The 26,977-nt window shown below is 38.5% G+C and overlaps 1 protein-coding gene across 1 annotated transcript in view; it reads left to right on the top strand.

The window, feature by feature from the left end:
- The first annotated feature begins 14,980 nt into the window (after positions 1-14,980).
- LOC126252972 (GTP-binding protein 10 homolog) overlaps positions 14,981-26,977 on the top strand; it is a 79,969-nt gene continuing 67,972 nt past the window's right edge. The window contains exon 1 of the mRNA XM_049953993.1: positions 14,981-15,134. Within this exon, the coding sequence (XP_049809950.1) occupies positions 15,090-15,134 (45 nt within the window). The 5' untranslated portion in view covers positions 14,981-15,089. The remainder of the gene's footprint in view (positions 15,135-26,977) is intronic.

Genomic DNA, 26,977 nt, shown 5'->3' on the forward strand with positions numbered 1-26,977 from the left:
GAAATGAATGGGTTGAAGTTAAATATAGTGAGGATTAATGAATTTTGATGTTAGGATGAATAGGACTTCTGGATAGAGGAACACAGTGCTGTAAATTGAAAACTAAATACAGATAATGCAGTAGTAGGTATAATAATGAAGAAGAAAAGAGGAATTCAGGTAAGCTACTATGAGCAGCATAGTGAATGCATTATCATAGTCTAGACAGACATAAATTCAACACCAACCACAGTAGTATATATTTATATGTCATCTTGCTCAGCAGATGAAGAGATTGAAAAAACGATGAAATAAAAGAGATCATTCAGCTAGTTAAGGAAGAGAAGAATTTAACTGTTAAGAAGCAGAAAGAATAGGAGAATATGAACTGGGGAGTGGGGGGAGGGGGGGAGGAATGGAAGAAGAAGTGGCCTGGTAGATTTGAGAGATGAAACAGTAAATGTAGCACAAGGTCAAATAGGTACAAAGACAAGGCGTTCTTGAATATCACAGAAAATATTGAATATAATTGATGAAAGGAGAAGGGATATGTGAAAGAGAATACAATTGTCTAAAATATGGGATTGACAAAAAGTGCAAAATGGCTAAGCAGGAATAGCTAGAGGACAAATGTAAGGATATAGAAGAATATATCACTAGGGCATAAATAGATACCATCTACAGCTAAAAATTAAAAGAGCTTTTGGGGAAAAGACAACTAGCTTGGAGGCAGTATTATAGAAATGGAAGAGAATGTAGATGATGATAAGATAGGAGATATGATACTGCAAGAAGAGTTCCACAGAACACTGAGAAACCTATGCCAAACCAAGGCCAAAGGAGTATGAGTAGCTGACATTCTCTCAGAACTGAGAAATCCTTGGGAGAGCCAACCATGACAAGATAACGTATGTGAGGCAGAGGAAATGCCCTCAAACTTCAAGAATAATGAAATAGTTCCAAAGAAAATAGGTGCCAAGAGGGTCATTATCGAACTATCACTGTAATATATATTGGCTGCAAAATGCTGACTCGAATTATTTACAGAAGAATGGAAAAACTATTATAAACCGACTTCACGGAAGTTCAGTTTGGATTCCAGAGAAACTTAGAAACATGTGATGCAGTACTGACACTAGATTTCTCTTACAAGATTAAGGCAAACCTACCATTATAGCGTTTGTAGACGTAGAGAACACTTTTGACATGATTCACTGGAATACAATCCTTGAAATTCTGAAAGATGCTGGGGTAAAATGCAGGGGACAAAAGTCTATTGACAACTAGTACAGGAAACAGATGGCAGTTACAAGAGTTGTGGCATGAAAGGGAAGCAGTAGTTGGAAAAGGAATGAGACAAGGTTGTAGCCTATTCCCAACGACATTAAATCTGTACACCGAGCAAGCTATAAAGGAAAACAAAGAAAAACTTGGAGTAGGAATTGAAGTTCAGGGGGAAGAAATAAAAACTTTGGTGTTTATTGATGACATTGTATTTCTGTCAGACAGCGAAGGACTTGGAAGAGCAGTTGAATGAAATGGACACCATCTTGATAGGAGGATATAAGGTGGACATCAACAAAAGCAAAACAAGTATAATGAAACGTAGTCAAATGAAGTCAGGCGATGCTGAAGGAATTGGATTAGGAAACGAAACACTAAAAGTAGTAGATGAGTTTTGCTATTTGGGCTGCAATATAACTGATGATGACAGAAAGGATATGAAATGTAGACTGGAAATGCCAAGAAAAGCGTTTCTGAAGAAGAGAAATTTGTTAACATTGAATATAAATGTAAGTGTTATATAGTCTTTTCTGAAAGCTTTTGTCTGGAGTGTAGCCTTATACAGAACTGAAAAGTGCACGATAAACAGTTCAGACAGGAAGAGAATAGAAGCTTTTGAAATTTAGTCTTATAGAAGAACACTGAAGATTAAATGGGTAGATTGCATAACTATTGAGAAGTTACTGGACAGCGCTAGTGAGAAGAGTATAATAAAGAAACACACATTGCTTTTATTGACTTTAAAAAAGCTTTTGACAATATCAATAGAAAGAAACTTTGGGAAATAATGACAAATCAAGGATATCAAAACCTCTAGTAAATGCGATAAAAAGTTTATATCAAGACACCAATATCATTCTAGATCTCAATGGCAAAACAACTGATGATACCAACTAACAAAGGAGTATGACAAGGCTTCTGCATCTCTCCAACTTTGTTCAACATCTACATTAATGAAATAATACATAGATGGAAATCAGAATTTCAGAAAGGCATCTACCTAGACAAGAACTTTCTTTTATGTAATTTAACTACATGTCGATGATGCAGTGATCCTAGCAGATAAGGAAGATGATCTTCAGAAAGGAGTCTACTTGCTAAACAAATAAGTGCAAAATTTAATACAGAAATTTCAAAAGAAACAACTAAGACAATGGCCCTCATAGGGAAAGAACCAATCAGAACCAAAATAGTGATAGATCAGAAGATTTTAGTGCAAGTAAACCATTTCAGCTATCTCGGATTTAAAATGACATATGGCTACAGCAGAGATCTAGAAATTAAGCTTAGTAAATTCAACTGGGTATGTGGAACAATTAACAGAAACCTAAAAAACAAAACCAGGAAAGACACTGAAATTAAATTTTACAAAACTGTTGCAGTTCCCACACTGCTCTATGGAACTGAGACAGGGGTGATTACTAAGAAGGAAGAAAGCGGGATTCAGGCACGAGAAACGAAATTCCTTAGAGGTGTTAAAGGTTGCACAAGAAATCAATTTATTAGAGAAGAACTGCAAATCTTTAGCCTCAATGATAAAAATCGAGATTACAGAAGAAAATGGAACGAACGTCTACAAGGAATGGAGCGTGAGAGGCTTCCCTTAAAGGCAAGAAATTAAAAGTGCCATGGGAGAAGAGACAGAGGAAGACCCTGACAGAGATGGTACCATAACAGGCAATTCCTCCCTAATACCTGAAGAGATGATGATGAGAAACAAAATTTTGCTACATTTTTCGCTGTTTGTAGAAGATCATGTCGAAAACTTTTGTAACATTTATATAGACTTCCTATATGTATACTACTGATGCAAAGAACTCTGGTTTCCAGATGGGTAGCAGCTTTAAGATCCCACCGCAATATGTGTATAACTCTCGTCGAAACGTCGCAGTATCTTAACGCTCCCACCAGGCTGGAAACCAGCACTTTTCATATCCTCTCGTAAGCTTTGATTTTAACAGATTGTAGAAGCGTAGTTCAAGATATACACACACCAGCCATTCTAAAAAAAACTAATCCACTGGTAATGTACATCATGAAAGCTACCAAGGAAAACGAAAATCTCAGAAAGAAGGCGAAATTCATGTGGACCCAAGGCCACACTAACATTAAATATAATGAAATGGTCGATGACTTACCAGAACCTGTCGCTTTGAACAACACTTTTAAAAACATCTTATTACCGCCATCAGACTTGAAGATTACACTATATAGAAGAACAAGGAACAATGGGAAGACGAATATGTCATCATCATTACGCACTAAAAGGAAATATTATGGACAAATGTAACCAAGGGCGATGCCATCGAGCATCGGCGCAAGTAGTATTGACCACCGCAGATATACTGCACAGCAAAACGGTAACATGAGTCGCTGTTTACTCGATTGCTGAATATGCATGTTCGGCGTGGTACAAGTCCAGCCACGTCAGAAATACAGATATGGCGCTCGATGAGGACAGTCGCATTACCACAGGTCATTTAAGATGTACATCTGCAGATAAACTCCACTGTCTTGCTGGCATAGCCTCTCCCCAAATTTGACACAAGGTAGCTGCTAGATGTGAGGAAAGTAAGGCTATGGCTACGGTCGTGCAGACAGCACATTATCGGTCAAAATCAAGAAAGAGCTTCTTGGCAAGCGTGGTGCTGTACAGACCAACAACTATCCATTACACTGTTCTTTATCTCCAACCACATATACCATAAGAGTCCTGATATGGATGACATCGAACACACTCGACATGGCTAATTTCTGGTCAAGCAATGTATAAACTGAAGTCTTTTGTTGATTACCTACTTTGTACTTCTGGTACAGTAATAAATAAAAAAATTAGCTAAACATGTGGAAGGGTCACATACGTACAGCTTTAGAGAGACTTGCTGTGCAACCTAAACCTGTCAAGAGACTGATAACCGGTACACCCTGGCCGAGGTGATGAAAACGTCCGAAGTAAGCAAGCTGTTAAATACCAAATCACTTGGGAGCATACTGTGAACAGTGAGCATTAAATTGTTGTAAGGGAGTTATATCACGGTTATCGATGCCAAACAACTCTATTGAGAACAGGAAAACGAGTGTATCACAGAAGTCAATAATTTTATGACAAAAGTATATGATGTGCTCGAGAAGACATCTTGTATTCTGACTTTCCACTTACCCAAGTTGACTGAGTGCACTGCAGCAGGTTTTAACCTGCTTAACGTTAGATTCTAGATAGCTAATCCAATACACTACTCTAAGTGCCATCATTCCAGTCACGCCAATGAGGTTTTCACAGGTCGGGTTGCCCACAAAGCAGGTGTGCGGTATACTATCCCACTCACGTGTGTCAATTGTTCCCATAGGTATCCAGTTTGGAGCAAAGAATGTTCTGTATTCGCATAAGAGAAGAAAATCAAGGAGATAAACGTTACAATATGTAGGGGATATCCTACTTCGAGACAAAAATGGCTTTAAGATCAGCATTAAAGCAGCCTATATGAAAGACTAATACTGGCATACAAACATTGATAGCTGAACAGGACACGACAGCCTGCAGTTGTAGATGTAGCTCCAAACTTAGGCCACTGATTCCACAAATTAGTATTCCCACAACTGAAACAGTGTTGCCAGTAGCCATACTGTTGGAAAGCATGATACAGCCTCGCATACAGAAACTGACAGAAAGGATCTTCTTGACAATCTGCGGACACATTCCATTGTTTTTACACATTGTGCAGGAACTATTAAGGGTTTGCTATATAAATTCCAGGTCAAAGAACACGTTACTACCTTTCACCTTACTACAGAGAAAAAGTGAAGGCAGAAATTCATTCGATGCTAGAACAGTCATAGAACCTGCAGTCAGTTCATATAATGGCCCATTAGTACTGTGAAGAAGAAAGATGGCATGATTAGACTTGTATTAGATTCTAGGCAGATTAACACTATTATTTCAATAGAAACAGACAGACCACAACATTAGAATAACTCTTGCAAAAGTTCTATGGTGTGCAAATTTTATATTCTGTAGACCTCAACTTAAGTTTTTGGCAAATAGAGTTACACCCAGAATGTAGAATATATACTGTTTTCTTATGTTTTGATGTGTGCTACCAGTTTCACAAATTACTTTTTGGCCTCAGCATCTCGTCAGCTGCTGTTATTTGAGGTTTGAACATTATTTTACCTGACTACTTGAAAAGACACATGACATCCTATATTGGCGATATTCTTATAACAGAAAAATCTTGGTCACAACAAAACCATATTTTGAGAAGCGTATTGCGCATTTTTGAAGATTCGGGAATCACTGCCAACTTAGAAAAATCAGAGTTTGGAAAAACAAGAGTAAAATTTCTTGGTCATATAATTTCATTAGGAGGTACTGAATCAGACCCAAAGAAACTTGAAGCAATTAGGGCAATCCCCTCTCCTACCACAATATGTCAGATTCGAAGTTTCCTGGGTTCAGCGAATTTTTATCTCCGTTTTTTAAATATGAAAATTCTTGCCATTCCTAAATTATGATCACTTACTGGAAAAAACACCATATGGCACTGGGATGAACAAGCACAGTTAGAGTTTCAGAGCTTGAAAGATGCACCTCTTAACGCTACAGTGTTTGCTCATCCTGATTTATCATGAGACTTTTGGTAATCAACGAACTCGTCAAAAATTGGGCTTGTTGCTCATCTATTCCAAGAATTTAGAGAGAATAGTGTAACTGTGCAGAGAAATGTAGCCTTTGCGAGGCATGTCTTGTCTAAATCTGAAACAAATTATTCTGTAACTGAGTTGGAAGCATTGGCAATTATTTGGGCATTTTCTAAATTTTGGTTCTTCTTATTTGGAAACTTACTAAGGGTTACAATGAACGCCAAGCACTCCAATTTTTAATATCATCTAAACTAAACCATGATCGTTTGAAAGGATGACCTTTTATTTACAAGAGTTTAACTTCACTGTTATTCACATTCTTTGTACATACTCAAAATGTTGCAGTGGATACTTTATCACGTGTTCCTATCGGTTTTGTCAAGAACACTTCTGAAAATGATTTGGAGAAAAACTTCAGTTTGTTGTATATACGAAAGGTGTTCTTTGAAAACTTTATTTCCTCATCTTTAGACATAGTGCATGAACAGGATAAGGATCCTATCTGGAATGATATAGAATGTAAATGGTATGACAAAACAAAAACTGTAATGAGACAATTTTATTTGGTACATAACAACATTCTTTTCAAAAGATATAGAGTCAGTGACTCTATTTGGATTGCGTGCATACCTCATGATTTTGTAAATACGCATTTTGGTGTACTCATCTCAGGTATGCCCACGTTGGTACAAAAAAATGCTTTCACAAACTTCATACCACTTGTTACATTAACAACAAGCAGAAAAGAATACAGAACGTTTTAGCAAAACGCAAATTGTGTCAGAAAGCCAAACCATCAATAATTGCACATCGTGCACCATTATGTCCTATAATCGCTTCTAAGCTAAAACAGATGGCTGCAGTAGACCTGGTGGGATCTCTTGTCAGGTCACTCAATGGACTCTCATACATTTATGTTGCTGCTGAATTGACTTCAGAATTCGTTTCATTCACTCCGCTACGAAAAGCTACCGCCAAAACAGTATCCACAGCGCATTTCAATAGTTTTCTACGAGAAGTTGGACACATTGATAAAGTCATTTCCGACAAAGGCCCACAATTTCGCTCAAATATTTGGTTACGCGTTTTACGGCATCACAAAATTAGACCTGGTTTTTTTTTCACACTTTTGGCCTCATTCCAATCTTCAGACTGCATTAAGCGAGAACTTAACAAGCTGTACAGCATATATTGTCATCATCGACACCAGACTGGGGACAAATACGTTCATACATTCCAAGAGATTCTCAATGCGTTACCACACGATTCTACATCGTTATCTCCATTACTTGTACTCAAAATTCAACAACCATCGGATTGTGTCAGAGAGTTAATATCATTTCCAGCCGCGAAAAAATTACGACATAAATACATAGTAGATATAGCGCTAAACAACATCAAAAAAGGCTGCAGAAATAAAAAGAAAAATCAACAGGGACAAGTAAACATCAAAAAGATACAGGTTGGACAGAAAATTCTGCTTAAATCTCATCCTTTATCTTGCAAAAGAAAACCACAAATTCTTTCTTGTAAATAAGGGAACTTATAGGATTTGTAGAACTGTACACGACGAGGTTGTGGAAACTGAAATGATTCGGATAAACAAGAGCAAGGGATGTCATCATATTTAGCATATAAAAACATATATAGAATAATTCTATTTACTAAGGTAGTACCCAGATGATAGAACTACATGTCACTTGTTTCTAAAATATTTGTTGCATTATTGGACCACTTGCCTCAGCGACTCCTGTCGCACAGCAGGCTACTTTTTGCAAGAATCAGGCGACTGTCGCCGAGCAACAAGCTTCAATTATTGCGCAACAAGTCGAGCGATTTGCTGCCACGATGCGTGCGCTAAGCAAACTGGTACAAACTTTAAATTTCATCTAGAATCCGAATAACTATTAATAATTTCTAATAAAATGAACACTGGCAGCATTTTTAAACCAGCTCTGAGAGGTTACACATGATATCAGCAAAGAGGTTTTCACTTGAGAAGTGTTTTTAGTTGTACATAGTGGTGATAATACGGAGATATTTAACACTTTCTTGAAAGAAAGAAGCCCACACTTTCTAGTGTGATGATAAATGGAATTCTGGTAACTTCTTTGGCTCTTTAGGTGGTGCACCTTCATGTTCACTCTTGTCATCATCAAAGAGCATTTCTATCATAGTTCTAGGAGGTCCTTCTGTTCTAAATTGCTTATATGTTTATCAGGTATCTTTGGCAGGTGGGCTCACTTGCACACCTCGATGATGCTTGAGACGTTCTATAGTCGACTCGGATTTGGAAGACCGCAAGAGAGATAAAAATGCTGTTGTTAGCTTTCAACTGTGAAGCGCTAACAGCTACAGTAGAAGCAGTAATCATCTACAGTGCTCTGACAACACTCAGGTTTTACCATACAGTTGTTTGCAGAATCGCTTTCCTAGTGTCTTCTGTTTTTGAAATGTCCTTATTTTAGTACTTGGTTCAAAGGAAACTTTTTGACAGTTAAACAACATGCAAAATGTCTAGGCTTTCAATAGATGAACGTTTTGACACTTCATTTACATAGGTAGCAGCAGCTGTTTGTAAACTATTTCACGTTTCCCTCAAATCTCTGATTAAGCTTTCCTTGATTACTCTGACTTCTTTGAAGCCATTAAAGTTGTTCTGCAAAACTAGGCCTCATGCTGTTCCATTTGATAACCCACATGTTGATTTTCCACTGTTCGTTTGACTATGAAAATCTAGACAAAAATTTTCCCTCATGTCACTAATTATTTTTTTCTAATTGCCCTCATTATTTTCAAGCTTTTAAAAACTTTTTTACAAAATTATATCTCATGCTGTGCAATTTGATACACCACTTGTATATCCCTGCAGTCTGCATTTGCCTATAAAATTTGGACAACAATCCATAATGTAAGTTTCCTTCAAATCACTCATTAAGTTTATCTTAATTACTTGCATTAGTTTCAAGTAATTTAATATTTTTAGCACTAGACTTTACACTAGTTAATTTGATACTTCATTTACCCATCTCCCAATTTTCGTTTGGCTATTGAAATTTGGACAAAAACCAAAAGTGTAATGTTTTACAGAGTCATAGTTTCATTACACTTAAACATTTGACTAATAATAATAACAACAACAACTATGATAATAATAATACTGTACCATAAATGACTGAACGAAAATTTTAATCCTGAATTAACAAATATATGAGCAGTATGCTTCACATAATCATTACCATTTTGTGATACGAAAAGTGTAGCATTCATAATTGTAGAACAAATAGTTACATTGACTGTCAAATGACAGAGTGAAAATAAGAATTACCATGGGTGTAATGAAGCCTTACATCCTATATGTACAAATAACCAAGTATTTTATGTCAGTCCTGTATAATTTCATATGTGTTCAGACACAAGCTGAATTGGTGACCAGTCACTTACAGCTCCAGGTGGTGCTGGCTTCGATCACAGAGATTGATGCTGTTGTCAATGGACATCACAGTGTGTGGAGGGGGTGGGCAGAATGAGGATCCAAGTTACATTCAGGGCATCCCACACATCAGTCAATTGGTCCACTACTGTGGCTGCCCCAGTTACAACCCACAGTGGTGTTGATTCCTCAGCTGTGTTCGAGTGGGAGGTCATTCTAAGACGTGGGAGTTCATTCCAAGGTGCAGCTGGAAGTGAAAGACTTTCTGAGAGCTGATTGAAGGTCTTCATCTGACAAATAGATCTCAGATGCTGTCTGTGTTTGATAAAGATCATGAGCCAGATGCTGTCACTTGCCTTGTTTCAGAGGAAGCATATCGGCCAGGAAAACCTGGGCAGTCAGAAAGGGTGGGATTAATTGTAGTTGGTAGCTCCAATTTTATGTGCATAATGCGGTCAATTAGAGATATGACTGTCAAGGAGGGAAAGAATTCCAGTGGGAATATATTAACAACAGTAAGGTGAAAAAAAATTAGCATTTATCAGTACATAGATCTACTTCCTTTGCCTCTGTAATCCCAAACATTGTCCATAATGCTGTGTCAGAGTCATGTGACTTCAGTGTTTGGTCACAGTTATCAAAGTATCTCTTGAAGGCTTATATATTTGATATATCATTAATTGACATTTAATGATAAGGGTGATGTTTTTGTGATAAATCTTCAATGCACCATTGGCTTGAAATGGAGTACTGCGAGTTATAATAAAAAAGAGCTAAATGTGTCTAAATGAAAATGATGTCTGAGACATCAAGTCGAAAATAGCATCAGTATGGTGTAAATGGATTCCCTCAGTGTAGCAAAGCAGTTTAAACCACTTAAACAAGGCAAGTCCTCCAGTCCAGATGGTGTACCAATTAGATTCATTTCAGAATGTGCTGATACGATATCTCCACGCTTAGCAATCATATACAGCTGCTCGTTTAACAAAAGATCCATACCTAAGGACTGGAAAGTTGCACAGTTCACACCAATACTCGAGACAGGAAATAGGATGAATTCTCTGAATTACAGACCCATAACACTAACATCGATTTTCAGTAGGATTTTGAAAATATACTGTGTTCAAACATAATGAATTAACTCAAAGAAAACGATTTGTTAACAAATAGTCGACACAGATTCAGAAAATATCGTTCTTGTGAAAGACAACTAGCCCTTTGTTCACACAAAGTAATGATTGCTGATTGAAGATCTCATATTGACACACATTTCTAAATTTCGAGAAGGTTTTTGACACTTTTTCTCACAAGCGACTTCTAGTCAAATTGAGTGTTCTTGGAGTATTGTCTCAGTTTTTTCTGTGAAAAAGGTCACATTCCATGATAACTGACAGGAAAGTCATCGAGAAAAACAGAAGTGACCTCTGTCTTTCCCCAAGGAAGTGTTATAGGCCCTGCAGTGTTCTTAACCTATATAAACGATTTAGCATACAATCTGAGTAGTACTCTTAGATCGTTTGCAGATTATGCCATCATTTGCCATCTCATAAAGTCATCAGATGATCAAAACCAATTGTGAAATGATTTAGACAAGATATCTGTATGATGTGAAAAGTGGCAGTTAACTCTAAATAACACATGAATACTAAAGGGAATCCACTAAATTTCAGTTACACGATAAATCACACAAATCTAAAGGCTGTGTATTCAACCAATACTGTTGGATTATAATTATGAATAACTTTAGTTGGAACAATCACTTAGATAATGTTGTGGGGAAAGTGAACACTTAGAAAATGCAGCTGATCTACTAAAGAGACTACTTACACTACACATTTCTGTCCTCTTCTGTAGTACTGGTGTGTAGTGTGGAGCCCAGAGGCAGATAGAGTTCATGGAGGACATCGAAAAAGTCAAAGAAGGGCTGCTCATTTTGTATTAGGGCTGAAGTGCCACAGAGTTGTTATATCAATCATTAAAACGAAGGCATCTTTCGTTGGGCAGAATTCTTTTCACGAAATTTCAACCGCCGACTTTCTCCTCTGAGAGCGAATTTTTTTTTGTTTGTTTGTTTTCTGCACCCACATACATAGGGAGAAATGATCTTGGTAATAAAATAAGAGAAAACAGCTCACATAGAAAGATCCAAGTGTTTGTTTGTCTCATGTGCTGTTCAGGAGTGGAACACTAGTGAAATAGCTTGAAGGTAGTTTGATGAACCCTCTTCCAGGCGCTTAATTATGAATTGCACAGTAGTCATGTAGATATAGATTTATTATATAATTTTCATTATTCCTAGAATGAATTTTCACTCTGTAGCTGAGTGTATTCTAATGTGGAACTTCCTGCAGATTAAAGCATCCTGGAGATTTTGAACAATTAAAAAGCATATTTTCTGGTAGTCCTACTAATATTCCTGTTGAACCTGAGGGTGATTTTATTCTAGTTAAAATATTTGTAACTGCATGTCCAAATTGTGATTACTTTAAAGATTATATATGTGATGAAAGAATTGAAAGATATTGTTGGAAACTGCAGAATACATGAACTATCAGAGAATTAAATCCTTATACATTGTACTTGTATTTACTGAATGTAAATTTTTACAATAAAATAGATGAGGTAAAAATACTTTACTGTTGCTTTAATGACATGTATCTTAACTAAAATCTTTCACTTCTAAATTAACTCTACTTTTCACAACCTTACTCTCTATTAAAATTTTCTTTTCTTAGCACATTTCTTACAATACGAAACAATAGGAAAAGAGTCCAAACGAATTTCCGTTCTGTAGCAGACTGCATACTGATTATAATCTTCCTGCCAGATTGAAATTGTGCTTCAGATCAGAACTCGAATCTGAGACCTTTGCCTTTCATTAGCAAGGAGTTCTTCTACTGACGGAGCTATCCCAGCACTATTAACAACTCAACCTCACAGCTTTACTTCTGACAGTGACCTGTCTTCTCCCATCCAGCTGTCCTACTTTCCAAACTTCACAGGAGTTCTCCTGAAAGCTTGGTGGGAGAAAGGATGTTATCAGGAAGTTTCGAGTCTGTACACACTCTGCTGCAGGGTGAAAACTTGTTCTGGAAACAATACTGCAGACTGTGGCTAAACCATTCTCCACTACATGCTTTCTTCCAGGAGTGTTAGTATACAAAGTACTTAGGGGAACTTCTGTGGAGTTTGTAATGTAGGTGGTGAAATACTTGCGAAAGTGAAGCTGCGAGTGTGGGTCGTAAATCGTGTTTGGGTTGCTCAGTCTATAGAGTACTTGCCCATGAAAGGTAATGGTCCCAGGTTTCAGTCGTGGTCCGACACACTCTTTTAATCTGGCGGGCGTTTCAATAGAGAAAAAGTCATCAGACATTTCAAAACTTCAACGTTAGTTGTTAGCGCAAGATATACATTCAAACACACCAAATAATGTTTGTGAGACAAGTACCAAATAACATTAATAAAATTATTTTTCTTTTTCAATAGAGTAATTTAGTAAAAATTGTTTCAAAATTGTATTCTTGTTTACGCATTGTATTTTTATTTACGCACAGAGCAGACTTCTTTTGCCCCAGAGGTATTGCAAAATCTAAATCAATTACGTAGAAGCTGGGAAGAAGCAAAATTAAAGATCCACTACCATAACAAGAGCGAATGCTGGAAAAATAGATCGGCTACCGATGTTAGCAGACTATGACACCGTCCCAGTCACCAGTTTGAACGTTAAAGATGGTTTTTTTCCGAGAGACATGGACGCTGACGTCCCGTTCCGTTCCGTTAACAGCCCACGTGAATGTTATCATTTGAAATGCATTGTGCAACGTTTTGACTTTCCCTCAAGTGCAAATAGATCTTTATTGGCAGAATACTCAAGAAAGTAAAATCCTTCTCTAAATGAGATTTCTTAAAACCACTCATCCAACCCATATTTCAATATTGTACAAATATGTGGGACGTACCAAGTAGGAATAACAAGGGATATGGAATGCATATTAAAAATACCAGCGCGAATGGTCACAGGTTTGTTCAACCTATGGGTGAGGGTCACAGAAATTATGAAAATCGGAACTGGCGGATGCTAAAACTAATGGAAGGCCGAAAATCCTTCTAGAGGTCCTCCTGCTCAAACAATTATACACAAAAATTGGCTGCATTGATCGCACTTTATTTCTTCAAGTGCATACCTCATTTTCGCAGATAGTAATCATCGGATCAAAAAGTTAAACAATCAGTACATCGTATTACGCAAAATGGTACACGATCGTACTAATCTGTACGATATACTGATTCTTCAAATTTTTGATCCGATGACGGCAGTCTGCCAAAAAGAGTTTTCAATAAATGAATTACGATCTAGATAGACTTTTCTTTATAGGTGCGTAAAGATAGCTGTATATCCTGCGAAAGCTTACTATTTAGTTTCAAGAACCAGTATTACGTGGAGAATCTAAGAACGCATTACAACCCTCCCCCTCCTCCCGCCAATTACTACTCCTGTAAGGACCACAAAACTGGAGTACTGTGCGCACAGAGGCATTTAAGCAATCATTATTCCTGCATACCAGTGGAACAGGAAGAACTAACAAGTGATACAATTTAAAGTACCCCTTCCAAGCACTTAACATTGTTTTGTATAGCATGGATGTAAATTCATGGACATGGTCTACTAGAAAAATGATGGATTGTCGAATTGACTAAAAGGCTCGGCGGTAATAATCTCCCCTTTCTATATTTGAATTCCATCAACCCGAAAACGTATTGGCAAAATTTTGGTTTTCTTAAATCAATGTTACCTATGGAACGAAGTAATACTTTTTTCGGTAATTTTCCAAGATTGTTTGTCTATCGAAGCTGCGGATTGCAAACGATATATATCGAACGTGTGATTCTAAATCAATCACGCGACTGTGGTGACGGGCTTTCGGATAAATTATTTGTGAGATGCTAGGAAAACCCAAACGATTTATGGCGGTAGTGAGTAGGATGTCTGGTATTGTAGACATCTCGTCAGCTGATTGCCTTACGTGGAAGAATCTAATTCCATGCTTATGCAATGTAGAAAATTGTTAAAATTTTTGTCGTAAATGTGACACTACCAATATCTTTGCATGACATTGGCAGAGTCTACCCAGGTTACGGAAAAAAGGGAATGCTTCCCGTAGCAAACACATCAAATGGACTTTCTCATGACGCCAACGTCAACGTCGAGTGAGGTAAGTCGTTACCTTTGTAATTACAACTATTTCAGTAACGCTTTTCTTTTGTCGTTGATGTAGTGACCACTGTAAACATGCTCATACCGTCCGCCACCTCAGTCGCGTGATCGGTTTAGAATCGTATTTCGATATCTATCGTTTGGAGCCCGCGACTTCGTTAGGATAACATTCTTGAAAATTACCCATTTTTCACATAAGCAAACGCGAATTCATCATTACAGTAAAAAACTACAGTAAAGAAAAGTTTATGTTTGCTTCGTTAGTTACCTGCAACTGACAGCTTATCGAGCTGCTGATTTCAATATTGGATGTTTTGCACTGTTATGTCAATAACGATAGACGCAATTTTATGACATGAACCTCAGCCAACTAGTAATGCAATACTTATCGAATGTACATAAAATTTCGGGTGCGCCAAGGGAACCCTTTGCTTAAGTCAATGTCAAAGATAATGTACGCGCTGCGATGTAAATAAACAAATCGTCGTGTACCAAAACAAAACAGTGGTAATTGGTTATGATTGAAACGTTAATGTAATGGTAGTATTCAGTTATGTTGTAGCCGCTGCGTCGAAACATAAGGTACATATTTTAAAAACATTCCCAACAGTCTGTGTGGACACTCAGAAATAGTATAATAAAATTCCTGAAACATTTAGAACTTCTGGCATGATCCGCAAATAACGTCAGTATCAAATCAGCTGTAATGCAGTTTTTGGATTATCTCATCAACATGCCTTCCAACTCCACCAAATGTCAATTTACGAATTATTGTACCTGTTCATTTTGCAACAACCTCGTAACTTATACTGTGCCAACAGCAGCGCCTTTGTTTACTTACGTACGTTTTTTTGGTAGCCCTATACAATAGCTATAGATAAATAAGTCGTTTTTGAAAATGCTTCCACAAACTTAACATGTCAACCGAATAACTGTGAAACCACGTTCCATCTCAAGAAGAAAGTCAAACCAGTTGTACATAAAAGACCGCTCCCAAACGGTTGATGCTCCTTATTTTGACGCTTTGCAGTTGATCCACTATACATATTTGTCTCCTTTCAAAAGTTATATAATTTAATGCTATGGGTCATAATTTTGTTTCCCTAGTACATTGTCCGTCAAATGAATGTGGTGGTGGTGGTTAGTGTTTAACGTCCCGTCGACAACGAGGTCATTAGAGACGGAGCGCAAGCTCGGGTAGGGAAGGATTGGGAAGGAAATCGGCCGTGCCCTTTCAAAGGAACCATCCCGGCATTTGCCTGAAACGATTTAGGGCAATCACGGAAAACCTAAATCAGGATGGCTGGAGACGGGATTGAACCGTCGTCCTCCCGAATGCGAGTCCAGTGTGCTAACCACTGCGCCACCTCGCTCGGTCAAATGAATGTGACATTACATGCATCACGATGTACATTGTACTGTTTGCAAGATGGTATTTTCTCCTTTTGTTGCACAAGTCATTGGATGGCTACAAACAAATTCTTTACATGACGTATATACTATTTTAATTGAATAGCCTAAAATAGTGTAATTTTGATGCTTCATATCACTTAAATCTATTTGATGATATAGACACTGTCAGAGTGAAAATGATATGAATAGTGAATCCACAGATAATCTGCATTTTTCATTGTAGACTACTAATTTTTGCACTTTTAACATATCACCCACATCTATTACTAAACCTCTCCTTTCACTCTCCATTTTTTTTTTTTTTTCTTTCCTGTGTAGGCCCGTTTAAAGTGTTTCATTTATAGGTATTAGTTTATTGATACCTATTTATCTCTTTATATCTTTCTTTTAATTCATTGTATACTTTTATCTTTTACACTCGTAATTCAATATTTCTTGTGCTAATGATGACATTGCTGCTGCTCTTCACTTTGTAGAATGTCTTTTTAAATCTGATTTTCTCACATGTTACTCTTTTGGTATGTATCTGTGTCAATCCAAGATAACAGTGTGCCTCAAATTAATGATATCCTTTGCTTCTTAATCATGAAGCTAAAAAGTTATTGCACCATATTACTTATCTTATGTGAGAATGAAAACATCTGTGTTAATTCTTGTTGCAAATTACATTTTAAAACTGCTGTCCAATCTTCCCTCTTTTGTGCAAATCTTGTGTTCATGGCAAGAAAGGTTCTTTACTGCCTTATGTAGGTCTAAATGCTGATTTACTTCGGCAACTGTTATAAAAGTATCATTTATTGTATAATTTTTCTTCCCATATTAACTCTTATCTGTGTGTGGGAACTGTTTTCTATTGGCCTAGCTTGAATACAAAACAGAAATGGGACAATTGTAAGATTTACAGTTTAAATTTCTTGTCAATAAGTGTATTGACACAAGTGCAACAATGGATGTTCGCAATATGTGAATGATTGCAACTTTTTCAATTATTTGTGTATTGTTTCATTACTAATTTTAGTCAAGTTTCTCAACTTAAAATGTATCTACTCTTGGAAATGAAGTGTTTTCATTATTTTGTAACACTCTTTGCAGTAATCAGATTTATGTAATATTTTACAATAGTACAATTTCAACTTCTTCTATCATTCGTGACAGGCATGAAAATGAATTGTAAGGAGAATATCTGAAGATGAGCCAGAGTGACTTGAAATTGTGTTTTAACATTATGAAAATATATAAAGTGCCTGGTATCACATTCAGTTTAGTGTTCATGTAGACAATTTAATAAAACTGAAGAACGTCCACAGATGTATGAGAGTATGACAAAAGATTTTCATTCCTGTTAAAAAAAAAAAAAAAAAGATAGTTCCCATAGTTAAGCTGATTCACTATGGGGAGTTTTAGAAGTGGTGCTAAAACTATAGCATTGTCTCTGAATAATGCAATTATGGTCTACATATGAAATGACCCATGGTACACTCCATTTAAAATTATTTCGTTCTAAGTTTGTTAGAGATGGAATACTAGCCAAGACTGAAAATGAATCCTGAAACTGGATTCATATCTTACATAACATTAAAAACAACCCTGCTGTATAGGTGCCATTCGCAGTGGATATAAATGTCAACCAACAGATTTCTAATGTCATATTTGTCTGAGTTTTCCTGCACCAGCCAATTTATATTGTGAGGGTGAGGCCAATTTCTGATGCCACCCGTATGGTGAGTGGTGGAGTGATGGTCCGGTGGTGCACAGTGACAGACTGGTGGTCGAGAGAAATACTCTATTAGACTTCATTTACACATCTCAGCATTGACAATGTGGGGCAGTTACACCCCACTCTGGCGTGACATGCCAGTAGTGGCCAGCACACAGGAAAGAGATACATGCGTCACCATCCTGTAGCGCTGATGTGAGTCCAAGCAGTGGCTGGCAGCCTGCCAGTGGGCCAAGGCCGTGACATCAACGACAAATTTCTTCTTTTTGCTGTCACTGCATTCTGCTGTTGAGCATCTGCACCCAGGTGACTCAAGACCAGCTCGAGTCCATCGTGGAGATGAGGGAGAACTGCCATGCACAGAACATGACGTGCTGTACCCTGGCAGGAACCTGGTGGTGGCAGGCATGGAAGGCAAGTCAACGGCACTGTGCCGCCAACACAGGAGACTTAGTGCAGGAGGCCTGTGACGCAACCCTGTGTCAGTCAAGATGACTGCAGTTGCCAGTGCCCAGTCACCTTGTTGCCTAGCATGGCTCTGGTGATATGGTGGTGCTGCTGGACTCAGAATGAATCTGCCTCAAAAGTCACAGCTGTTTATACAGCTCCATAGTGTGTTTGTTACCCTATTATCCAGTACTTGCTCACATTACTCATCACGTTGTTCATGCCCTGGCGCCCTACAAATTAAGCCTTAATATCACCACTCATGACTGAACTGGATTGCCCTGTACAAAAGACACTCCTCGCAGCAGATCAACAGTGATGACAGCTTCCCCTAACTGGAATGTTCTAAGTTCCACCACATCTCATTGAAGGTCAGCTATGGCATGATGCTGATGCAGAAAGTCCAACACTAGGATCATACTGTAGCAATAATGCTTACATGAGACACCACTTCTACACATTGCCTAAACTTGCTTGCCTCCAATTGAATATTCACCATTATGGACCCCAGTGGCCATATATGGTTATCCTATACTCCATGCAAATTATAATGTGGCGGGGCCCATTGTCTCTTACCTACTAAATCTCTCATGTTCCCCTATATCCAACAAAAACTTATACTTCTTACCATCTACTACACCCATTATAACACATTCTGCCTCTGCATTCATATTCACTGCATTTGCTTTTATTGGGAATCCATTTTGGCATTTCTGGTGAACTTTTGAGTTTAACAGGTGCTAATTACCACCCAGACTTCCACTACCATTAGTCCCATGATGCTGAAGCTGTTTCGTACCACCCCTATTATTCAGTGGTTGTGGTGTTGCTCTGCACACATCCCATACACCCAAAATTAAAGTGCCCTGTCACAGCATCAGTTCCTTCAAATTCCATTGCTAACCTAAGTGCTGCATGGAGATCCCTAGGTGCACCATTGTGCGCCCTCCCAGACATTCCTACTGCTAAACATGTCAGGAAAGCATTGAGTGCCCTCTGCTTGGCTTCCTGCTACCTTGTTTGCCTCATCACTCCAAGTCATTCCATACATATGCACATTAATTTTTTTATCGTGTCCACAAAATTCTCTATGGCTTCATTCAGCATCTTAGAAATTATACTAAACTGCTCACAGATGAACTGCCCCCTATTCTGCTTCTTATTACTTTGCACCAACCCTTGCCTGAGCTGCTCAAAAAAGTTTGCACCTTGTTCAGTGCCTCCATATGTCATACAAAGGACTTCACTTTCCCAAAAGGTGCAATCTTGTGATTTGCAACAACTGTTTGTCTGACCAACCACCTATGTCAGCTGATGACAAGAGATCCTCCACAAGCAATAACACATCCCCGGCATCCTACCAGAAAATGAGGTAACAAGTTTCGCAATTGCTGAATCTGTCCTTAGACACTGCAATTACAACCACCAGAATTCCTCATCCTTTTCTACTAGCTTATAAACGTATTCTTTGCTCTTAACTGTGCTACCTGATCAACTAATGTTTGCCCAAATTCCTCACCTACAGCACCTTGTCTCTCTGATTTCACCATAGTATCACCCTTACTCACATTTGCAAATTCAGCAGCAACAACGACAACCCAGTGACAACAAGAACAGAACAGTCCATAGTTAATAACACTACCATACTTATTTCTTATGTGTTAATCATGAGTGACCTAGACTCCCTGTACTGGTGGGGATACTAAAACCCTTAAACTGGGAGTTATCCACTGGCTCCTCTGGTCTCACAAAAGTAACTTTACAGTTATGTTGACTCCTAACTCTTGAACCATGATTGTCAAAAATCAGAAACAGTAGTCTCACTCATCCCACAACGAAGATACCATAAGCTGTGGTTTGTATGTTGTGCTGCAGGGAGTGGTACACCTCCTCTGTCCACAGGCAATGACATCAACACTTCTGACACCAATCCTTATGGGTGAGGCCAATTTCTGATGCCACTCAACAGGGTGAGCAGTAGAGATGGACTATTGGTGACACATTGGTGGAAATACTTTATTAGATTTCAATTGCAAATCTTGTCAATGATATTGTGAGGCAGACACGCCCCACTCCAGCACAGCAGGCTGGCAATAGCTAACAGGTGACTAGCTTCTGTCCTGGTGGAGAAGTACATGTGTCAGAGCCCTGTGATGCTGACATCAAGCCAAGCAGTGGCAGGCAGTTTGCCAGTGGGCCAAGGCCCTGACATCAGTGGCTTGTTTCTTCTTCTTCTTACTGCCACTCCATTCTGCTATTGAGCGGCTGAACCTGGTTAACTCAGGCCTGGCTCATGTCCACTATGGAGACATGAGAAGACTGCCTTGCACAGGACACAACTTGCTGCCCCCAGGCAGAAGTCTCCCATGGAGGAGACTTACTGCAGAAAGTGGCTGACCTGACCCCATCTCGAACCCATAGCTGCAGCTGCTGGTATTCAGGCATCTCGTTGTCTAACATGGCCCTGGTGTTGTGGTGGTGCTGCTGCTGCTGGACTCTGAATGAATCTGCCTCAAATTTCACAGCCATTTATTTACTGCTCCAGTTACTTGCCCTGGTGTGGTGACATCAACCTGCCCACTCTGGCCATTACCACAGTGTGGTGTAGGTTTTGGAGCATGGCGAGCCCAATTTGCAATCCTTGTGTGTACATGTTGTTATAACCTATACTATGTGATTAAAATTATCCGGACACCTGGCTGAAAATGACTTACAAGTTCGTGGCACCCTCCATCGGTAATCCTGGAATTCAGTATGGTGTTGGCCCACCCTTAACCTTGATGACAGCTTCCACTTTCGTAGGCATACATTCAATCAGGTGCTGGAAGGTTTCTTGGGGAATGGCAGCCCATTCTTCACAGAGTGCTGCATTGAGGAGAAGTATTTATGTCAGTCAGTGAGGCCTGGCACGAATTCGGCATTCCGAAACATCCCAAAGGTGTTCTATAGGATTCAGGTCAGGACTCTGTGCAGGCCAGTCCATTACAGAGATGTTATTGTCATGTAACCACTCTGCCACAGGCCGTGCATTATGAACAGGTGCTTGATCGTGTTGGGGCAATCACTATCCCCAAATTGCTCTTCAATAATGGGAAGCAAGAAAGTACTTAAAACATTCATGTAGGCCCATATTGTGATAGTGCCATGCAAACAAGGTGTGCAAGCCCCATCCATGAAAAACACGACCACACCATAACAGCACTGTCTCCGAATTTTATTGTTGGCACTAAACATGCTGGCAGATGACATTCACTGGGCATTTGCCATACCCACACCCTGCCATCGGATCGCCACATTGTGTAGTGTGATTCGTCAATCCACACAACATTTTTCCACTGTTCAATTGTCCAATATTTACACTCCTTACACCAAGCGAGGGATCGTTTGGCATTTACTGGCATGATGTGTGGCTTATGAACACCCGCTCGATCATGAAATCCAAGTTTTCTCACTTCCCGCCTAACTGTCATAGCACTTACAGTGGATCCTGATGCAATTTGGAATTCCTGTGTGATGGTTTGGATAGATGTCTGCCTATTACACATTATGACCCTCTTCAACTGTCGGCGGTCTGTGTCAGTTAACAGACGAAGTCAACCTGTACGCTTTTGTGCTGTACATGTCCCTTCACGTTTCCACTTCACTATCACATCTGAAACAGTTGACCTAGGGATGTTAAGGAGTGTGGAAATCTTGCGTACAGTCATATGACACAAGCGACACCCAATCACCTGATCATGTTCAATGCCCATGAGGTCCGCAGAGCACCCCATTCTGCTCTCTCTCACAATGCCTAATAAGTACTGGGGTCGGTGATATGGAATACCTGGCAGCAGATAGCAGCACAATGCACCTAATAAGAAAAACATATGCTTTTGGGGTGTCCGTATACTTTTGATCTCATAGTGTATATGTTGCCAAACTGCAAACCATTGGTAACTAATGCAATGCTTCACTGCTGCTTTCTTATAAATTCCTACAAGTTTCACTTAAAAGCAGTTAGCGACACTGCACTATGCTGTTAACTGTATAACACTTTGTACATCTTACATACTGTAGATGCAGACTGTTTCAAACTTGTCTATTTATTAATTAATTTGTCTTATTTATTTATTTGTCTTTTGACCATTCAACACAGCAGTATAGGACATGTCAGATATATTACAGAAATAGTATATACGTATATAAAACATTTACAAAGTTGGATAGTATTATGTGAGTACAGGACAGGAAAGTGACAATGGCCTTATCAGGGGAACAGTCCTGGCATTCACCTTAGCAGCCATGGAAAACTCAAGTCAGGATTGCCAAATGAGGTGCGAATCCCATTCCTCACGAATACGAGGCCAGAGCATTAACATTGCTTTAAGAACTTGACTCGGTTTATGATTTGTAAAAAAAATCACATGTGCATTGCCCATAAAGAGCTTATATCTTGCACAAGAATTATAATCAGTGACATAAACAGTGTTATATTAATATTCAGAAAAGACTAAAATGTGAAACATTATATTACACTTCTGAAAAAAAAAAAAAAAAAAATACACAAACACCCGCCAATACTGCATCCATCAACTACTTTTCCAACTAGTTCTCTTCTCTAAAGAGATGAATTGCACTGCATCTGGAACAGAGAAAACAAGAAACCAACAGCAGAAACATTATTGTGCAAAGATACACACACAGCATAAATTGTACATCTGTTAACAGGTTAAAAAGTACTCAACAATAGACAAGGGTTTAGTATTTCTGTAAGCTAGCATATTTACTTACACTGTAAAAACACTTCTCAACAAGAAATGTTTTTTTGCCCTGCCTGCTCAAATCTGTTTCCTTCTCCAAACATTTTGTGTACGTTGGCAGTGCATTATAAAAAAATGACACCCAAGTGGCACACATGTTTTTGAGTATGAGCTGTTCTTGCTCACTGTACATGGAAGGACCCACAGTTGTAAGTGTTATAACTATGGTAATCACTATTAGTTTTCAGACCTCCAGGTTTAGCCCAAGTCATCAACACACATGTGAATATGTATAATGAGTGTACTGTGAGAACAGACATCTTTTCAAATGCATGCTTGCAGTAAGCAGTTATAGAGCTATGTTGCAAGATTTGAATAGCATTTTTTTGCAATGTAAAAATTTCATTTAATCAACTATTAGTTTTACCCCAAAAACCTATTCCATAATCTGCAATGGACTGGAAGTGACCAAAAGTAACCATTCTAGCACCTTATGAGGATACTTTTGAAATGATTCACAGATCAAAACATGCCAAACTTAAGGAGTTTTCTTATGTTGTCTTTCCAGTTTATGTCTTTATCAACATACTTTCCTAAAAATTTTTGGACATCATACTCTTGCTGACACATCTCCACTCATTATCAGTTGGAGATCTTGGTTTTGATTCGTTTTTCCAAATTGAATGTAACTTGCTTTCTTCACTTTAAGAGCCAGCCAGTTGAAATTGAAGTATGAATGCGTGGACTCGATGACTTGATCCATTGTTGTAGACAGATATTCCTCAAAATTGGTCACTGTTACATGAGTGTCATCTGCAAACAACATAAGGCCTGTAAGACATTTATATAACTAAGGAACAGAAGGCGGCCTATATCATTACAGTGCATGCCTTCTTGCTTTTTGTTTGATATTTGAACCATGTTTGGTAGAGTGGTGTTCAGGTAACTTGAGAGGTGGTGGGGAGATACAAAGTATCAAAAGGGAGTGTGCCTTTGTGATGGGTCGTCATTATGTAGTGTGCATCCCTCATCAGCATTTCATGTAGCATGTTGAAAATTTGCTGTTGATTTTCATGATTTTGGGAAGATTTAACGGCTTCTCAAGGCAGTGAAAATCCGTAACCCACATATATTTTGTTGGACATGAGGAAATGAAAAGAAGTCATTAGGTGATATATCAAGTTAATGTGAGGATTAAGACATAAATTTTATGTTTCTCCAATCAATTGTTTCACATACTGTGTGACAGCTGGCTTTGTTGTGCTGAAGAATGATATGTATTATTAGTTGTTTTTCCTGATTTGAGGATGACATTGTTGTATACCATTCAGCATTAACTGTATTTTGATCCTCATGACAAGTCTAGTTTAACAAAACAAACAAGCAATTACTTTCTTGGAAGTACTTTGTGAAGAAACCACTTTTGTTGGTTTTGATTTGTCTTGGTACACCCAAAAAGTTTTTTGCTGCCTGATTTTCAATTCATGGGAATATACCAAGTTTCCTCTCCTGTTAAGAGTATTCTATGTGGATTATGCATTCTCTTACACCAACTGATCTGTGGTCATCAGAATGGCTGAGGTTGCCTCTATGTTATGTGCTGATCCTCTTGAATCATGGTGCACGCAGTGTCAATGCTTTTTGGAACAATGCCCAATTTTATTCAACCTTCATGAAATTTGTTGCTGATGGAAGTAATGCCAAGACATATTTCTATATAAATCAATTGTATAGTTTCTTTCTGAAGGTGTTTGTTTACCAAAAGTTGAATAAAGTCATTTGAGGTATTGTTAAGAGAATTGAGCCTTTATGAAAATCTTAAATATATATATACATATATATAATCTAACAGAAACCTTCATGTTAAATTTTCAGTTTTACAATACTGTTTCTTTAAACACTCACTGTATACAAACTACTAACTATTTTCTGAAGTGACATCGTTTTAACAGTACCCTCGTATAAGATATCTGTGTCTCATCACCCATAACACTGTGAGACAACATATCTTCCCCAGCTTGCCAATAGCAACCCACAAAATTACAATACATATTGACAGTATTTGTTCTCTATGTTGTTCGATAAGCATTTTCAGTGCCACCTTCCACACTATTTGCACCGTCCAAGCTATTCCACGACAGTCACATAAATAGTGGTGCATACATTATTAGGAAATTAATCAACCAGAGTGCCAGTTGTCAATTGTTGATCAGATTATAGTTTTTATTTAATTGGATAGATAAAAAAATCTACTCACCAAGTGGCGAAGTAGCTGATTAACACATTCCAGACCAGGATAATACTGAGTCAGCAGTGCTGTGCTCTGAAGCTGTTTTGTGGAGGGAACAACAGTACCAGGACTGGATGTGATGGCCTGGGAAATCTGCTAGGCTGGTGGGGTAATTACAAGCATTGACGGCTGACACGAGAATTGTCGTGTATTACTGTAAAGAGTCTGGATCTGAACAAATACGTTTGCCTTGGATGCCAAGGCTGTATGGAGGGGGCGTTTGACATGGAAAGGATGGCAACTGTCAAAATGTAAGTACTGTTGTTTATTGGTAGGTTTAATGTGGACGGAAATGTGGAGCTGGCCTTCAGTAAGGACATGATCAATATCAAGGAAAATGACATGGGATTCAGAGTAGAACCATGTGGAATTTAATTGGTAGAAGATAATCAGAGATTCCAGGAATTTTAGCAGGCCAGCCTAACCATGACTCTATATGGTAAAGATGTCATCAGTGTATCTAAACCAAACCACGTGCTGAAGACTTATGGATCCCAGGGAAGCCCCCTCCAAGTGACCCATGGAAGGTCATAATAGGAAGGAGCCATCCTGGTTCACATGGCTGTACTCCTGATCTGTTTGTATGACTGCCTCTCAAAGGTGAAAGCTGATTAATGTAAGTAGGAAGGATGTCTTAGATTTGGAATCAGGTGGGTGCTGACTGAGAAAATGTTCAGCAGCAAACAGACCATATATGTGGGGGATGTTGGTATAGATGGAGGTGGCGTCAGAGGTGAAAAGCAAGGTGTGTGGTGGGAGTGAGATGGCCATGGATTTCAGATGGTCTAGGAAATGGAAACTCTGACTACCTTCTCCCAATTAAATTTCACATGGTCCTATTCCGAATCCCATGCCACTTTCCTTGATGTTGATCTCATCCTTACCGAAGGGCAGCTACACACTTCCGTCCACATTAAACCTACCAACAAACAACAGTACTTACATTTTGACAGTTGCCATCCTTTCCATGTCAAACATTCCCTCCCATACAGCCTTGGTATCCGAGGCAAACATATTTGTTCAGATGCAGACTCTTTACAGTAATACACGACAGTTCTCGCCTCAGCCGTCAATGCTTGTAATTACCCCACCAGCCTAGCAGATTTCCCAGGCCATCACATCCAATCCTGGTACTGTTGTTCCCTCCACAAAACAGCTTCGGAGCGCAGCACTGACTCAGTATTATCCTGGGCTGGAATGTGTTAATCAGCTATTCTGCCGCTTGGTGGGTAGATTTTTTTTATCTATCCAATTAAATAATTTATGATATCAATATAATAGAGGAAACATTCCACGTGGGAAAAATATATGTAAAAACAAAGATGATGTGACTTACCGAACGAAAGCGCTGGCAGGCAAACTGTCTATCGACCTGCCAGCGCTTTCGTTCGGTAAGTCACATCATCTTTGTTTAAAAATTAAATAATTTTGTCAATAATTGATTGTTTTCATTTTTAGATTATAGTTTTTGGTGCACTTGTATGATTTCATTGATCTGGATATTCAGCCCACCTCTCCACTCTTCATCATCCACATTTGTACTACAATTTCTTATGTCTCCACATCCTTGTCTAATCTTTCCTTCACTCATTTTGGCAGAGCCATAAACCAAGCCCAATTCTCAATGAATCTGAGCAGCTGTAGATCCTTTTGCACACATAAACCAAATTGCTGTGTACACATCACAACTGGTGGGGAGCATCGGTTTACTTCCATGGCTTCAAAAATAATTAATAGATGGTGCAGCATTTGTACAAATTTATTCTGAAGTGGAAACATTTAAATATGAACAAAGAGCCTTTACCTTTCGAAATAT

The sequence above is a fragment of the Schistocerca nitens genome, chromosome 4, assembly GCF_023898315.1.
Source record: "Schistocerca nitens isolate TAMUIC-IGC-003100 chromosome 4, iqSchNite1.1, whole genome shotgun sequence".
In the NCBI taxonomy this organism is placed as follows: Eukaryota; Metazoa; Arthropoda; class Insecta; order Orthoptera; family Acrididae; genus Schistocerca; species Schistocerca nitens.